The following is a 15,352-nucleotide window of genomic DNA, read 5'->3' on the forward strand; positions in this document are numbered from 1 at the left end:
AGCTCCAGGGTCCCAGGTCCGATTCCCGGCTTGGGCCACTGTCTGTGAGGATTCTGCACGTTCCCCCTGTGTCTGCGTGGGTTTCCTCCGGGTGCTCCGGTTTCCTCCCACAAGTCCTGAAAGACGTGCTTGTTAGGTAATTTGGACATTCTGAATTCTCCTTCTGTGTATACGAACAGGCCTGGAATGTGGCGACTAGGGGCTTTTCACAGTAACTTCATTGCAGTGTTAATGTAAGCCTACTGGTGACAAGAAAGATTATTCAATTAAATTAAACATTCAAGGCTATGGGCCAAACGCTGGTAAGTGGGATCAGGTGGGCAGGTCAGGGCCTTTCATGCATCGGTGCAGACTCAATGGGCCGAAGGGCCTCTTCTGCACTGTAGTATTCTGTGTTTCTGCTCAGTTTTCCTGCATGATGAGGAGAGAGAGATTCATGAGTACTCTGCCCTTTGTCATCTATTCTCGCCTAACATCCACATGATGCATTGTTTCATGATGTTCCTTGTTCAATTGTGCCCCATATGTCATGGTAGCTAATTTCTCAGTAACTGGTCACATACTTTGACAATATTAAAGAGAACTATGGGCACTCCATCTGTTTCGCTCATCTGCATGCTGATATGTACAGATTTAAAGACTTGTCAACCAGGTGTTGCTCATCATTCACCTTTCCTGACCTTATCAGGTCACGGAATCTATTTTGACTCACTCCTCTGCTGCTGACTTCAGTCATTGGTGTCTCTTTGTGACTCTGAACAGGTTCCTTTTTCCAATTGCCAGCAGAAATATCTCTTGCCTGCCCACCACTTCTGGTTAAAGAATCAAGGGAGGCATTGGAGAACCTTGGTGCTGCCCGTGGATGCCTGCCCTTGCCAGCACTGGCCTTCTGCGTTTTCTGCTGCTCCAGTGAATGGCAAGCCCAGTCATAGCCACTCTGCACCTTTTCAAGGTTGGTTGCTTATTGTGTCCCACCTCCAGGCTGCTCCCGGTAATCCTATTTGGGCACTGAACTCTCCCTTGGGCCAATTTGATCCTTTAAATAAGAAAATCAAATCATATCACAGGTGCTGAGACCTCACAGGGTCAGGACCCAGACAGGGTCCTGGCATCAGGTTCCTAAACCCAAACTAAAAATCCAGCCCGAAGTGGAAATTCCAGAGTTTTTGGGCCTCGGCAGTTGAAGGCACTGTTGTCAATGGTGGAGTGATTAAAATCTGGGATGCTCAAGAGGCTAGAAATAGCTGATTGCGAAGATATGGGGGGGGCAAGGGAGGTTAAGTTTGAAGGAGGTTTACAGAGGAAGGGAGGGGTAAGTTTTAAAACAAGGATGAGAATTGTTAATTTGCTTGGCCGGAAGCGAATGTGATCCAATGAGCATGGAGAATGGATGCACAAAAGTTGGTATAAGAAAGGACATGGGCAGCAGAATTTTGAATTAGCTCAAATTTTGAGAGGACAGAATGTGGTGAACAACCAGGGGTGCACTGGCATAATCCTGTTGAAAGGTAACAATTCATGGAGGTGGGTGGACCCACCGATTAAGGTGACCACCTGTTCCATTTTGGAAAGAATGGGTTTCAAAGGCGGCGTAAAGCCAAATTGATGCTGAACTCCTCCATGCACCTTGACAATGACTGCAAGCTTCTCAATGCACTAAGCATTTGGTTGAGCACTCATATCAACCTTCTTCTGTAGCCTGGTCTATCAAAGTGCTCATCTATGTCCTCTGTAGCAGACCTCTCACGTATCCCAATTATCTAGTGCTACCATTCCACTCCACTGTGCCCCTATCTTTTGCAAGGTGTCTCATCGCTTGCAAATCCCTCCTCTATCCAAGGCTGTAAAATACACTCAATGCCAGTATCTGAGCTGCCAATGTAAAATCAAATGACGGTTTCTCTTCATCTTCACTTTCTGCTTCCTCTTCCTCCATTGAACGAGCAGGTTTCAATTCTCAATTATCTAAAATGAAAAATAAATTGCTGAGGCAAGCAGCCAAGTAAGAAATCTCTGCTATTTGTTGAAGAGATTAAGGGATGAGCTTAAAACAGGGAAAGGGGGAAATTAGGGGATAAAGGGTAATTAGCTATGTTGATATGCTCATTATCAGTTCCTTCAGCACAACCAGTGACCATCAGTGATGCCCCCTGTCCTTTCCTATGATGACCAACATTGTTCCTTCCATGGGGGTTAAAACATAAAGACAAATGCATCCTTTTCCATCTCTTTACTGCTGTCTTAGTTAACCAAAGAAAAGTACAGTACAGGAACAGGCCATTCGGCCCTCCAGGCCTGCGCCGGCCATGCTGCCCGTCTAAACTAAAAATCCGGGGTCCGTATCCCTCTATTCCCATCCTATTCATATATTTGTCAAGATGCCCCTTAAACGTTACTATCGTCCTTGATTCCACCACCTCCTGCGGCAGCAAGTTCCAGGTACCCACTACCCTCTGTGTAAAAAACTTGCCTCGTACATCACCTCTAAACCTTGCCCCTCGCACCTTAAACCTATGCCCCCTAGTAATTGACCCCTCTACCCTGGGAAAAAGGTTATGTGTCATGCTCTCTTGCAAGAATGGTCTAGTTTGTCAGTCAGTGCCTTGTAATATGTTTGGGTGATATGACTGCCAGGATTGAATATCTGTTAGTGTGTGTAAGCTTTGCATTGTGAATGTGAAACTTCCAATATTGTTGTGTTTGAGTGTATTATTAGGTGTATTTTGTCACCATATTACTGTCACGATTCAATACTGAATGATACAGATTGTTGGTAAATAGCTGATGGGGTGTAATGAATTGAGTAGTAGATGAAGTTATTGGTGTAATTGTAGGATATGTAATTTGAAGATGAACTCACTGCCTGTGACAGTTCATGACAGATCATTAAACCTCTCTCTACACTGCATTTACGTTCTGGGAGCAAAAATAGGAGCTTTGACATCCACTGCTATTTCTTTCACGACAGGAACATCTGCCCCCCTGTGGATACAGAACATCTTTCCTCCTCTCCCACCAAATCTTTCTGTGCAGTGTCTGGTAACCTTGATGCAAGCTCTATGTGTTTAGCTATTGCTCAAAATATCAGAGCACAGGATCAGTTTTCAAATTACTTCTACAGCTTCTTGTAGCCACTATGTGCTTCCCTTTAAGTGGTGCAGTCTACCTTTAAGCAGTATCAGCCACTTGCAGTATTGGACTCCCTGCTGATGTGTGCAGCCAACAAAAATTGCGGGCAGCAATTTTTAAACAACTGGCTGCACAAATTTATGATCAATTAATCGAATGGGTCAACGACCTACGTAGATACCCATGCCTGTTTTTATGTGTTAGCTCATTCCCATCCCGATGATTCTGCTGGCCATGCATCAGTCTTCAATCATGAAACACAGGACTCTATATATGTTTAAATGCACCCTGAACGCACTCAGCCCCTCAGTTAAATGTGAATCAAGTATCTTCTCAGGCAAATTATAGTACATAGTTTCCATTAAAACATTATGTAGTATAATTGCCGCAATAAGTATATTTAAGTATTCATCCAATGTTAAATATTGATCAGGTAAATATTTGAAGCAGAAGATGTTGAAAGAGTAAAAAGCAGTCCAAATTTCTTGAACGTCGGCCCACTGAACAGGATTGTGAGACATACCAGGCTGGGAACTGAGGCACTTCCTTTCCACCTCGAGGTCGTTTTTGCGGAGGGGGAATGAGCATGGTTACCTTCTGTATCCTAAAGGGATTTTCCAGTGAGATTCACTTGTTGATATTTCTTTGTGCGGTTGCCACTCTGCCTTGCGAGCTTTTCTACTCCATGCAGCTTGTGACCATTTTTAGATGCATTACCTCCTGTACTGCCTTGCCCAAAGTCCACACATGCCACATGCTTCGCACAGGTTCTGGTACACCAGATAATTATGAATTGCATGCTTCAGGCCACATTTACCACAAGGCTAGGCATATTTCTGAGCCTTGGCTCCATAACAGTTGTTGTAATTGTCTCCAGTGCTTGTAATTGTTGGCACTTAGCCACAATGTCTTCAGGTTTCTGATGTGTTACGTAAGTTGGCTCAACGTTGACTGCAACTGGATGCAGTGAAAATAGAAACAGGCTTCTGACACAGGAGATGGTCCAACACTGTTTTATTGAACTGCCTGATTGCCGTACATAATCTGCTGTGAGTTGACACTCTTATCAATCTAACTGATAACCTCCTACTGGCTTGACCAGACTAACACTCTACCTCATGGTGATAGTGCTCACTGGCTTGTGCACCCTTACTATCTAAGTAGCTGTGTCCTGTAGAGAGACGGAGAGTCTTAATGCCCTGTGTGCTTTATAGTGGTGGTGTCCTGTCTGGTGATTGGTTGTTATGTGTTGTGTGTGTTCATTGGTTATCCTGTGTGTCAATCACTGCCTGTCTGCATCTCATTATATACATGAGTGGATATTATGACAATTTCCTTCCAATGCTAAGCAATTCATCGATGCTGTACCCCAAGTAGGTCTTTTTGAAAGGCCATGATTGGGGCAGACATGATGACCAGTTCCAAAATCTGTTTGACAATTCAATGTCTAAAAAGCCGCACTCCTGGACTTTGTTTAAGTAACATGCAACAAATTGGTTAGAAGACTAATCTTGTCATTGCCAGTATGTTAGCAGCTCTATCCCATAGATCTGGAGGTTAACCTTTAGTTTGAATTCATCTTCCAGGCAGATCCTTATCTCGCAAGGGACCTTCCGATCTTCAGCCACCAACCCTGATGTGTTTTCTTTTGAAAATATTTTTAGTCAAGGCATTTGCACAGGTACAAAAAGAATCAGAAGAACAAAACAATTTAATAAATAACCACATTCCACCTGCTCCCCTGATGCCAATCCCACCTCACATCCCACCTTCCCCATTTTAACCCCCTTATCCTCCCCAACCCCCCCACCCCCCTCTCCCCTTGCTGACCCCTCAAACTTCCTTAAATAAATCAATAAACGGCTTTCACCTCCGGGTGCACCCTTCTGCCGACCCCCTCAAAGTGAACATGGCCTTTTCCAGCCTCAGGAATTCTGCCAGGTCGCTCACCTACACTCCCGGTCCAAGTCCTGTCACCCTAGCAAAATCCATCTCCAGGCTATCAGGGAGGCAAAGGCCAAAACATCGGCCTCCCTCACCCCCTGCACAACCGGATCTTCCAACACACCAAATATCGCCACCTCCGCACTTGGAACCACCACCATACCCAGCTCCTCGGACATCACATCCAAGAACCCCTGCCAATTACCTCTTCACTTCTGGACACGCCCAGAAAATGTGGACACGATTCGCAGGCCCCCCCGCACACCGCCCACACCTATCCTCTACCCCCGCAAAGAACCTGTTCGGCCTCACCACCGTCATATGAGACCTTTATACCACTTTAAACTGGATGAGGCTTACCCTCGCACATGACAACGACGCATTCACCCTCCGCAAGGCCTCAGGCCACGTCTCAGCCCCCACTTCCGTTCTCAACTCCTCCTCGCATTTAGGTTTAATATCCCGCACCAGGTCTCGCACCCATCAACTCCTTATAGACATCTGACACCTTCCCCTCCCCTATTTCGTCCTTCGACAGCACCTTGTCCTGAAACCCCAGGGGCGGCAGACCAGGGAAGGTCAACGCCTCTCTCCTTACAAAGTCCCAAACTTGCAGGTACCTAAAGCCATTCCCGCTGGGCAACCCATACACATTCTCCAGGTCCTCCAACCCCGTGAATTTGCCCCCTATATACAAGTTGCCAAAGCGCTCCTTCCCTACCCCCCCTCTAAACCTCGCATCCAGCCCTGCTGGTGCAAACCTATGGTTATTACAGATCGGCACCCACATCCAGGCACCCTCCAGCCCCAAATGCTGCCTGCACTGCCCCCACATCCTTAATGCCAACACCAACACTGGGCCCATGGAGTACCTGGCTGGAGAGAATGTTAAAGGCACCAACAAACCTTAATGTATTGATCCAATGCAGTCCCTCAATACCCAAGTACAATCTTTATTTTTATTGCCTATTTCTCTGATTCACTCAGTCTTTGTTCCAAGAACCTATGTATTGATTGCATACTCTTTGTATTCCAGTGACTCCTGCTGTAGTTGCACACTAAAGGAGCAAATAATATAACATGGTGGCAAGTTTGAGGATCTGCATTCCATCTGTTGGTGAAATAATTTGAATTCAGCACTTTACCTGATGTCTTCTAATTCATGCTGTGCTGCACGGTCTGCTTTGACCTGCCCAAACCTTCAATCCACCATAGCATTGTGATGGTCCATTAACTGAGGAAAAGGCAAGCAATCTGTCTGGAGAAATTAGATGTACTTGTGCCACTGAGAATATTGGTAATCTGTGGGTTTCTGGTGGATCAATTTCACCCTCAATGCTCATGAATAATACATTTTCCAAATTAATTGTTATCTCTTAATAACTAAGACCTTAGGTGGTACTGCACTGTGACAACATGAGATTTCTCTATCCATAATGAATTTTCGAATGGACAATAAAGTTTGAGTTGAATGAGTGGGTATTTAGTGCCAATTTTGTGATGTGTCAGCTTCTTTAGAAATGCAGGAACACAGTTTTCACAGGCTTATGTTTTTTTGTTAGGCTTTGTTCTTCACAGACTGAAGTTTTTTTTTTACAAGCTCTTCTATTTTTCTACCTCTTTTGCTGTAGTGATTCCCATTCAAAATATTTGATCAAGACGTGACACTGGTCTATTTCCCCTGATTCCAAAGTACAGGAGTGGGATTCTCCCAGCCCGGGGCCGGGCCAGAGAATCTCCGCAACCAGGCCACGCCGACCCGACGCCGGCATGCATTTGGCGCGGCGCCGGTCGCGGGCCGCTCTACACGGTCGGGCCGCCGATTCTCGGCCCTGGATGAAAGGCAGAGTCGGCTGGAACTCTGCGCGCAAGGTCAGGAGGCGGCCTGTGGGGAAGGGGGGTGGAGGGGGGCGGAGCCAGCAGGCAGGGTTCTACCCCCATACCTGTAGTACAGGGGCCTTACCGTAATACCCATATATACAATATAATACAACAGTGGTGACTACCACAAGGGCGCTGAGTGTCTCGCCTCGGTCACAATCGTCCAGTCTCGACCGCACAACATCGCGATCGCTTCGACAAAGGTGAAGGTCACGAGATATCCTGCCTTCTGGACTCCGGGAGCACTGAGAGCTTCATCTACCCCGATACGGTAAGGTGCTGCTCCCTTGCGGTACACCCCGATAACCAAAGAATCTCCCTGGCCTCCGGATCCCACTTTGTGGCGATCCGGGGGCACTGCATCGCCAGCCTCACAGTCCAGGGCGTAGTGTTCAGCGGCTTCCGGCTCTACGTCCTCCCCAACCTCTGCGCTGCCTTGCTACTCGGCCTGGACTTCCAGTGCAACCACTAGAGCCTAACCCTGACCGTAACCCTACCACCCCTTACTGTTTGCGGCCTCGCGACCCTTAATCATAGAATTATCATAGAATTATCATGGAATTTACAGTGCAGAAGGAGGCCATTCGGCCCATCGAGTCTGCACCGGCTCTTGGAAAGAGCACCCTACCCAAGGTCAACACTTCCACCCTATCCCCATAACCCAGTAACCCCACCCAACACTAAGGGTAATTTTGGACACTACGGGCAATTTATCAAGGCCAATCCACCTAACCTGCACATCTTTGGACTGTGGGAGGAAACCGGAGCACCCAGAGGAAACCCACGCACACACGGGGAGGATGTGCAGACTCCGCACAGACAGTGACCCAAGCCGGAATCGAACCTGGGACCCTGGAGCTGTGAAGCAATTGTGCTATCCACAATGCTACCGTGCTGTCCTTAAGGTCGACCCGCCTTCCCTGTTTCCAAACCTCACCCCAGATTGCAAACCCATCGCCACCAGGAACAGACGGTACAGCGCCCAGGACAGGACCTTCATCAGGTCTGAGGTCCAGCAGCTGCTGCGGGAAGGTATCATCGAGGCCAGCAACAGCCGCTGGAGAGCCCAAGTGGTAGTGGTGAAAACCGGGGAGAAAAACAGGATGGTCAGACCTTCAATTGGTACACGCAGCTCGATGCGTACCCCCTCCCATGCATATCTGATATGGTCAATCGGATTGCACAGTACCGGGTCTTCTCGACAGTGGACCTGAAATCTGCCTACCACCAGCTCCCCATCCGTAAGGCGGACCGCCCATACTCTACGTTTGAAGCAGACGGCCGTCTTTATCACTTCCTTAGAGTTCCTTCGGCGTCACCAACGGTCTTCCAACGGGAGATGGACCGAATGGTTGACCGGTACGAGCTGCGGGCCACTTTCCCGTACCTGGACAACGTCACCATCTGCGGCCATGACCAGCAGGACCACGACGCTAACCTTTCCAAATTTCTACAAACCGCCACACTCCTCAACCTAACTTACAACAAGGAGAGAAGTGTGTGTTCAGCATGAACCGATTAGCCATCCTCTGCTATGTGGTTCAGAACGAAGTTCTAGGGCCCGACCCCGATCGCATGCGCCCTCTCATGGAACTCCCCCTCCCCCACTGCCCCAAGGCCCTCAAACGATACCTGCGGTTCTTTTCGCATTACGGCCAGTGGGTCCCAAACTATGCGGACAAGGCCCGCCCAATCATTCAATCCACCGCTTTCCCACTGACAGCCGAGGCTCACCAGGCCTTCAACCGTATCAAGGCCGACATCGCCAAGGCCACGATGCACACGGTCGACGAGACGCTCCCCTTCCAAGTCGAGAGCAGGGCATCAGATGTCGCTCTGGCCGCCACCCTCAACCAGGCAGGCAGGCCCGTGGCATTCTTTTCCCGCAACCTCCATGCCTCCGAAATTCGGCACTCCTCCGTCGAAAAGGAGGCCTAAGCGACCGTTGAAGCTGTGCAACATTGGAGGCATTACCTGGCCGGCAGGAGATTCACTCTCTTCACTGACCAATGGTCGGTTGCCTTTATGTTCAATAACACACAGCGGGGTAAGATCAAAAATGATAAAATCTTGAATGGAGGATCGAGCTCTCCACCTACAATTACGAGATTTTGTATCGTCCCGGTAAGCTCAACGAGTCCCCCAATGCCCTGTCCCGAGGTACATGTGTCAGCGCACAAGTGTACCCACCCCGGACCCTGCACAACGATCTCTGTCACCCGGGAGTCACCTGCTTTTACCACTTCATTAAGGCCCGCAATCTGCCCTACTCCATCGAGGAAGTTAGGGCTATCACCAGAGACTGCCAGGTCTGCGTGGAGTGTAAACCGCACTTCTACCGGCCAGACTGTGCGTGCCTGGTGAAGGCCTCCCGCCCCTTTGAATGCCTCAGCGTGGACTTCAAAGTGTCCTTCCCCTCCACCGACCGCAACACGTACTTTCTTAATGTGGTCGACGAGTATTCCCGATTTCCCTTCGCCGTCCCATGCCATGATATGACGTCTGCCACAGTCATCAAAGCCCTCAACACCATCTTTGTTCTGTTCGATTTCCCCGCCTACGTCCACAGCAACCGGGGATCCTCATTTATGAGCGAGGAGCTGCGCCAGTACCTGCTCAACAGGGGCATTGCCTCTAGCAGGATGACCAGCTACAACCTCAGGGGTAACGGGCAGGTGGAGAGGGAGAATGGGACGGTCTGGAGGGCTGTCCAGCTGGCCCTACGGTCCAGAAATCTCCCGGCCTCCCGCTGGCAGGAGGTCCTCCCCGACGCACTTCACTCCATTCGGTCGCTCCTGTGCACCGCGACCAACGAAAACCCTACATGAACATCTCTTTGCCTTCCCCAGGATGTCCACCTCTGGGGTTATGCTCCCAACGTGGCTGGCAGCTCCAGGACCCTTTCTCCTCCGCAAGAACGTGCGGCTCCACAATGCAGATCTGTTGGTTGAGAGAGTACAGCTACTCCATGCGAACCCACAGTACGCCTACGTAGCGTACCCCGACGGCCGCCAAGACACAGTCTCCCTCAGGGATCTGGCACCAGCTGGGTCCCCACACCCACTCCCCCCTGCCCCGGCGCCACCCTCCCCTCCCCCGGGGCACCCCACCGCAGCCCCCGCTCCAGGACAATCCAGGAGATAAAGAAGTCTGAGAACACGCACGAACAGACTCAAAAACAGCTTCTTCCCCACTGTTGCCAGACTCCTAAATGACCCTCTTATAGACTGATTTCATTTACACTACACCCTGTATGCTTCATCCGATGCCAGTGCTTATGTAGTTACATTGTATATGTTGTGTTGCCCTATTATGTATTTTCTTTTATTCCCTTTTCTTCTCATGTACTTAATGATCTGTTGAGCTGCTCGCAGAAAAATACTTTTCACTGTACCTCGGTACACGTGACAATAAACAAATCCAATCCAATCCAATCCAATCCCCTTGCTCCCACCTGGGGATGAAGAGGATTTTGATGCGCTCCCGGAGTCACCGAAGACCAAGCCGACGCCTGAGTCACCACCAGCACTGCGGCGCTCTCAACGACAGATCAAGGCGCCCGATCGTCTAAATTTGTAACCTTCTCTGTAATTTTGAAACCAATCTGTATGTATATAGTTTTCCACCACCCCCGCTGGACTCATTTTTAACAGGGGGTGAATGTGGTAGTAATTTTTAACAGGGGGTGAATGTTGTATTATATTGTATATATGGGTATTACGGTAAGGCCCCTGTACTACAGGAACGGGGGTAGATCCCAGCCTGCTAGCTCTGCCCAGTAGGCAGAGTATAAATGTGTGTGCTCGCTGAGCCATTTCATAAGCTGCTGTAGAAGACCACACATCTCTGTGTAATAAAGCCTCGATTACATTCTACTCTCGTCTCATCGTAATTGATAGTGCATCAGCCCTCTCCTCCTGCTCGGTGCCCATAGGGCCTTGGGGATCACCTTGGGATGGAGACGCAGCTTGTTTGAGCCCTGGCTGCCCCTGTATCATCTGGCGCTGCCAGCCCTGGCAGCTCCCTGATGTCTGCACCATGGTGTTGATGCCCTTGGTAATGCTCCTCAGTGATTAAGCCATGCACTGCAGTGCATTGGCAATGCCCACCTGTGACTGGGACAAGCTCCACAGCACCTCGGCCATTCCCATCTGAGAGCAGGGCATGTCCCGCAACACCTCATCAAGGTCAACCTGGTACTGGGTCATGTCCACCAGCGTGTCGGACTGACTGCTGAGGGCCTCAACCATGGCCATCACCAACTGTGTGACACCTTGGACACCTTCACTCATGCTGCACCGGGCTCTCCACTGCAGTCACTACCCGAGCAGTTTTGGCCTCGGTGCCACGCATTATCAGCGACATCTCCTGTCACTCCGTAGCCTCTGGGAGTCCTCCAATTGGCTATGGACCTGTTGGAGTGTCTCTGAATATCCTGGTCAGCTCCTTAACGTCTCCATCAGCCCCAGGATAACATGTTCCATTGGCTCAGATTCTGGCTGGGACCCAGCTGGGTCCTGGGATCCAGCAGACCTCCGACTGCTGTCTTGCCTGGGTGTTATTGCCTCCAGCTGATGTACATTAGCAGTTGTGTGGTGCTCACCAGATTGTGCCCGAGAAGCCTGACCACTTATGTTGCCCACCGAGGTGTGTGTCTCTGCACTGGTGGAGGGTGGGGATAACAGCTGTGACGCGTCGATCGTGGCATCATCGGAGCTATCCTCTGAGGTGGTATTGTGGGAGGGGGCCACGCTGGAGGACCTGTGGGAGAATGGGAGGGATGGGTCAGTGTGTATGGTAAGAACAACTCACATGTGGCAGGTCTTCCGGGTGGCGCCTGGTGGATCTTCACCTCTGCGGCATGCGCTGAACTCCGCATTGGTGACCGCTCTGTCCTCGGTCTCTCATGTAACCTCCAGGACCCGTTCCTCAAAGATGGTGAGGATTCTTAAGTCCGACTCCCCTCCGCCAGTCTGGGCCTCCTCCTGGAGATTGTGGCAGAGCTTCTCCTGCGGAGACACAAAGAGGGCACAATTAGCCACATTCACAGTGGTTTGGGGGGGGGGGGTGTCATGAAGGAACGGTTGGGGATTGAAGGAAGAGGGGGGTGAAGGGGGGGATTTGGTGCCCTCTTGGATACTCGTGTGGGGGCAGGAAGGTCTCAGTGGGGGCGGGGGGGGAGGGAGAGAGATGTCAACTCACCAGTGCTGTCCGGTTGTAGGTCGTTGACCGTCTTCCGCCACTGGAGGCCAGTCCTCCTGGTCACACCTCCTGAGCTGATGGCCACTGTCACTTCCTCCCAGGTGACACTGGCTGCCCTGTGGCTCACCCTCCGGGATCCTCGGGGGAACAGTACATCCCTCCTGGCCTCCACTGCATCTGGGAGCCTCCCCAGGTTTACATCTCCAAATCTTGGGACCGGTCTTCTCGATGCCATGGCTGCGAGCTGAATGGGGTTGGCTGTGCATGAGCTATTTAAGAGTTGCTGGACCTTGTTAGTGGGGGTTAGTGGGCGCAGTCCTGGCGGATCTGTTGGCAAGCCTTAATTTGCAGTGAGAAGCCTGTGGGGCCTCGTTCAGTGGAGCAATTAACATTGAATAGCATTCCCGATCTCGCCGGGCTGAGCGCTGGGATGATCGCGGCAGTCCCACTCGCTACCACAATAAAAAATCTTTCTGGGGAATCACGCCCTTAATGTGTCTGGTATGTAGCCAATATAAACGAAAGATATGGGGGTGGGGGTGATTTTTATCTGCCTATTGCTCGGTTTTTCACCTGCTATTAGATTACATTTTTGAGTGTGCCTTGAAATAGATGCACAAAACTTCCACTCGTAACCAACTGTAACTTCATTAAAATATTTAAATTGGTTCCCTACGCTGTATGTATGACCCTGATGTAGTGGTGATCACGGTAAGGGCAAAACAGTGATCCTTAAAGACTGTATTTCAGGCTGCTCATGAAACTTCTTTGAAAAGGTTTTTCGACTGACCTTGCTCCTTCTGGCCCCAAAAAGAATTCCAATGTGCGGTCAGTCTGTGATTCCACAAGATTATCTCCCCACAACCAGGCACACCCCATTCACGGATTTGCCACCCTAACTGGCTGTCACAATTTGTTCAGTACTGACAGCCAGCCAAGCAAACTAAAAAAGTTTAGGTCTCTCATTGATGGCAACAGGCAGCTGGTAAAATGGCTCCACCCAACCTAGCCAAAGAATATGCACAACTGGTGAATTTACTTCAGGAACTCCTATGTAAAATTTAAACTGAAAAAATAATGATCATAGAAAAGATATTTCACTCACAGTAGCACAATTCAGTGTGCAGGGGCGGGGAAACAGAAAATTTGTAGTCGAGGCCTTGCTCAGTAAGAAAATAATAGGAGCAGATGTGAAACATACAAAAGCAGCACGGTGCAACACGACCGGTAGATGCCGGGCGATCCCACTTCCGGGATCTACCCGGCTCGCCACGCCTCGTGAGAATTAATGTGATCTCGCAAGACATGATGAGAATCCCGCCCATTGTGGGCGGAATAACTTTCTGGCAAATCTGCATATGAAATGAAATGAAAATGAAATTAAATGAAAATAGCTTGTCACAAGTAGGCTTCAATGAAATTACTGTGAAAAGCTCCTAGTCGCCACATTCCGAAGCCTGTTCGGGGAGGCTGGTACGGGAATTGAACCGTGCTGCTGGCCTGCCTTGATCTGCTTTCAAAGCCAGTGATTTAGCCCTGTGTCGAGTGAGACAGCTCGTCATCCGGCTAATCTTCGTGCTATGGGACTCTGTCCTCCCACCCACAATCTGCGGATTCTACTCCACCATTATAGATATAGATAAATTAAGTGGGTAGGCAAAAAAAATTGGTCGATGAAGTATAATGTCAGAAAGTGTGAGGTTGTCCAGTTGGGCAGGAAGAATAGAAAAGCAGAATATTATTTAAATGGAGAGAGACTGCAATGCAAAAAGATCTGGGTGTCCTTTATGTATCACAAAACGTTAGTATGCAGGAACAGCAACTAAGTTGGACTTCATTGCGGGAGGTGTGGGAGGTAGTAGAGAATGAACTAGGAAAGTCTTGCTGCAGTTGACACGACATTGGTGAAACCACGCCTTAAGTACTGTATGCAGCTTTGGTCTCCTCGTTTGAGGAGGGATATATTTGCACTGAAAACAGTTTAGAGAAAGATCACTTGGCTGAATCTTGGGATGAAGGGGTTGTTTTAGGAAGAAAGGTTAAGCAGGTTGGGGCTATAATCGTTGAGTTAAGAAGAAGGTGATCTTATTGAAACATGTATATTCTGGCGGGGATTAACAGGGTAGATGCTGAGAGGATCTCAGGGAGGAATGTGGAACTAGGGGCACATTTTATAAATATGGGCTCCTCCATTTAACTCGGAGACAAGGAGGATCTTTTTTCTCTCCGAAGGTTGTTGGTTTTTGGAATTCTCTTCCCCGGAGAGCAGTGGAGGCTGGGTCATTGAATATATTCAAGAGTGAGTTCGACAAATTTTTGATCAACAATAGAATTGAGGGGAATGGACGACAGGCAGGAAATGCAATGAAGGACACATTCAAATGAGCCATGATGTTATTGAATGGCAGAGCAGTCTTGATGGGTCGAATCACCTACTTCTGCTCCTACAGCATGGTAGCACAGTGGGTAGCACTGTTTCTTCACAGCTCCAGGGTCCCAGGTTCGATTCCCGGCTTGGGTCACTGTCTGTGTGGAGTCTGCATGTTCTCCCCTTGTCTCCATGGATTTCCTCCGGGTGTTCTGGTTTCCTCCCACAAGTCCCGAAACACATGGGGCGGGATTCTCTGAAATGGATGCAGAGTGTTCGCGCCGTGAACGCCGTCGAGATTCACGACTGCGCGAAATGGCCCCTATCCCGATCGATTCAGGGCCCGATAATGGGCTAGGAGCGGCGCCGCGTCATTTACACGCGCCAGGCCTTGGCGCCGCATAAAGGCGGTGCCGCATACATGCGCGGCCGGCGCCGCATAACTGGCGCCAACCCGCGCATGCGTGGTTGCCGTCCTCTCCGAGTCCGCCCCGCAAGAAGATGTCAGACGGATCTTGCGGGGCTGCGGAAGAAAGGAGGTCCTCCTTCAGAGAGGCCAGCCCGACGATCGGTGGGCACCGATCGCGGGCCAGACCCCATTTGAGGCCCCCCCCGGTGCAGGATCCCCCCGCAGGCCGCCCCCCCCCCCAGCGTTCCCGCGCTGTTCCCGCCGGCAGCGACCAGGTGTGGACAACGCCGGGAGGAACCCGCCGTTTTGGGCTGGCCGCTCGGCCCACCCGGGCCTGAGAATAGTAGGGGTGCCGGAAAATCGCCATTTTGGGTGTCTTGGGCGATTCTCCGGCCTGCGCCGCGCGGAATTCGATGGGG

At 50.0% G+C, this 15,352-nt stretch overlaps 1 protein-coding gene across 6 annotated transcripts in view; it reads right to left on the reverse strand.

The window, feature by feature from the left end:
- vwde (von Willebrand factor D and EGF domains) overlaps window positions 1-15,352 on the reverse strand; it is a 456,813-nt gene that overhangs the window by 330,214 nt on the left and 111,247 nt on the right. Inside the window, exon 1 of one of the 6 annotated variants that reach the window (XM_072509125.1) lies at window positions 11,767-11,857. The exons of the other annotated variants lie outside the window; for them this stretch is intronic. Within the exon in view, the coding sequence (XP_072365226.1) occupies window positions 11,767-11,833 (67 nt within the window). The 5' untranslated portion in view covers window positions 11,834-11,857. Of the gene's footprint in view, window positions 1-11,766; window positions 11,858-15,352 lie in introns of those variants that run through there. 6 annotated transcript variants of the gene reach the window in all.

This window comes from Scyliorhinus torazame, chromosome 6, assembly GCF_047496885.1.
Source record: "Scyliorhinus torazame isolate Kashiwa2021f chromosome 6, sScyTor2.1, whole genome shotgun sequence".
Lineage (NCBI taxonomy): Eukaryota > Metazoa > Chordata > Chondrichthyes > Carcharhiniformes > Scyliorhinidae > Scyliorhinus > Scyliorhinus torazame.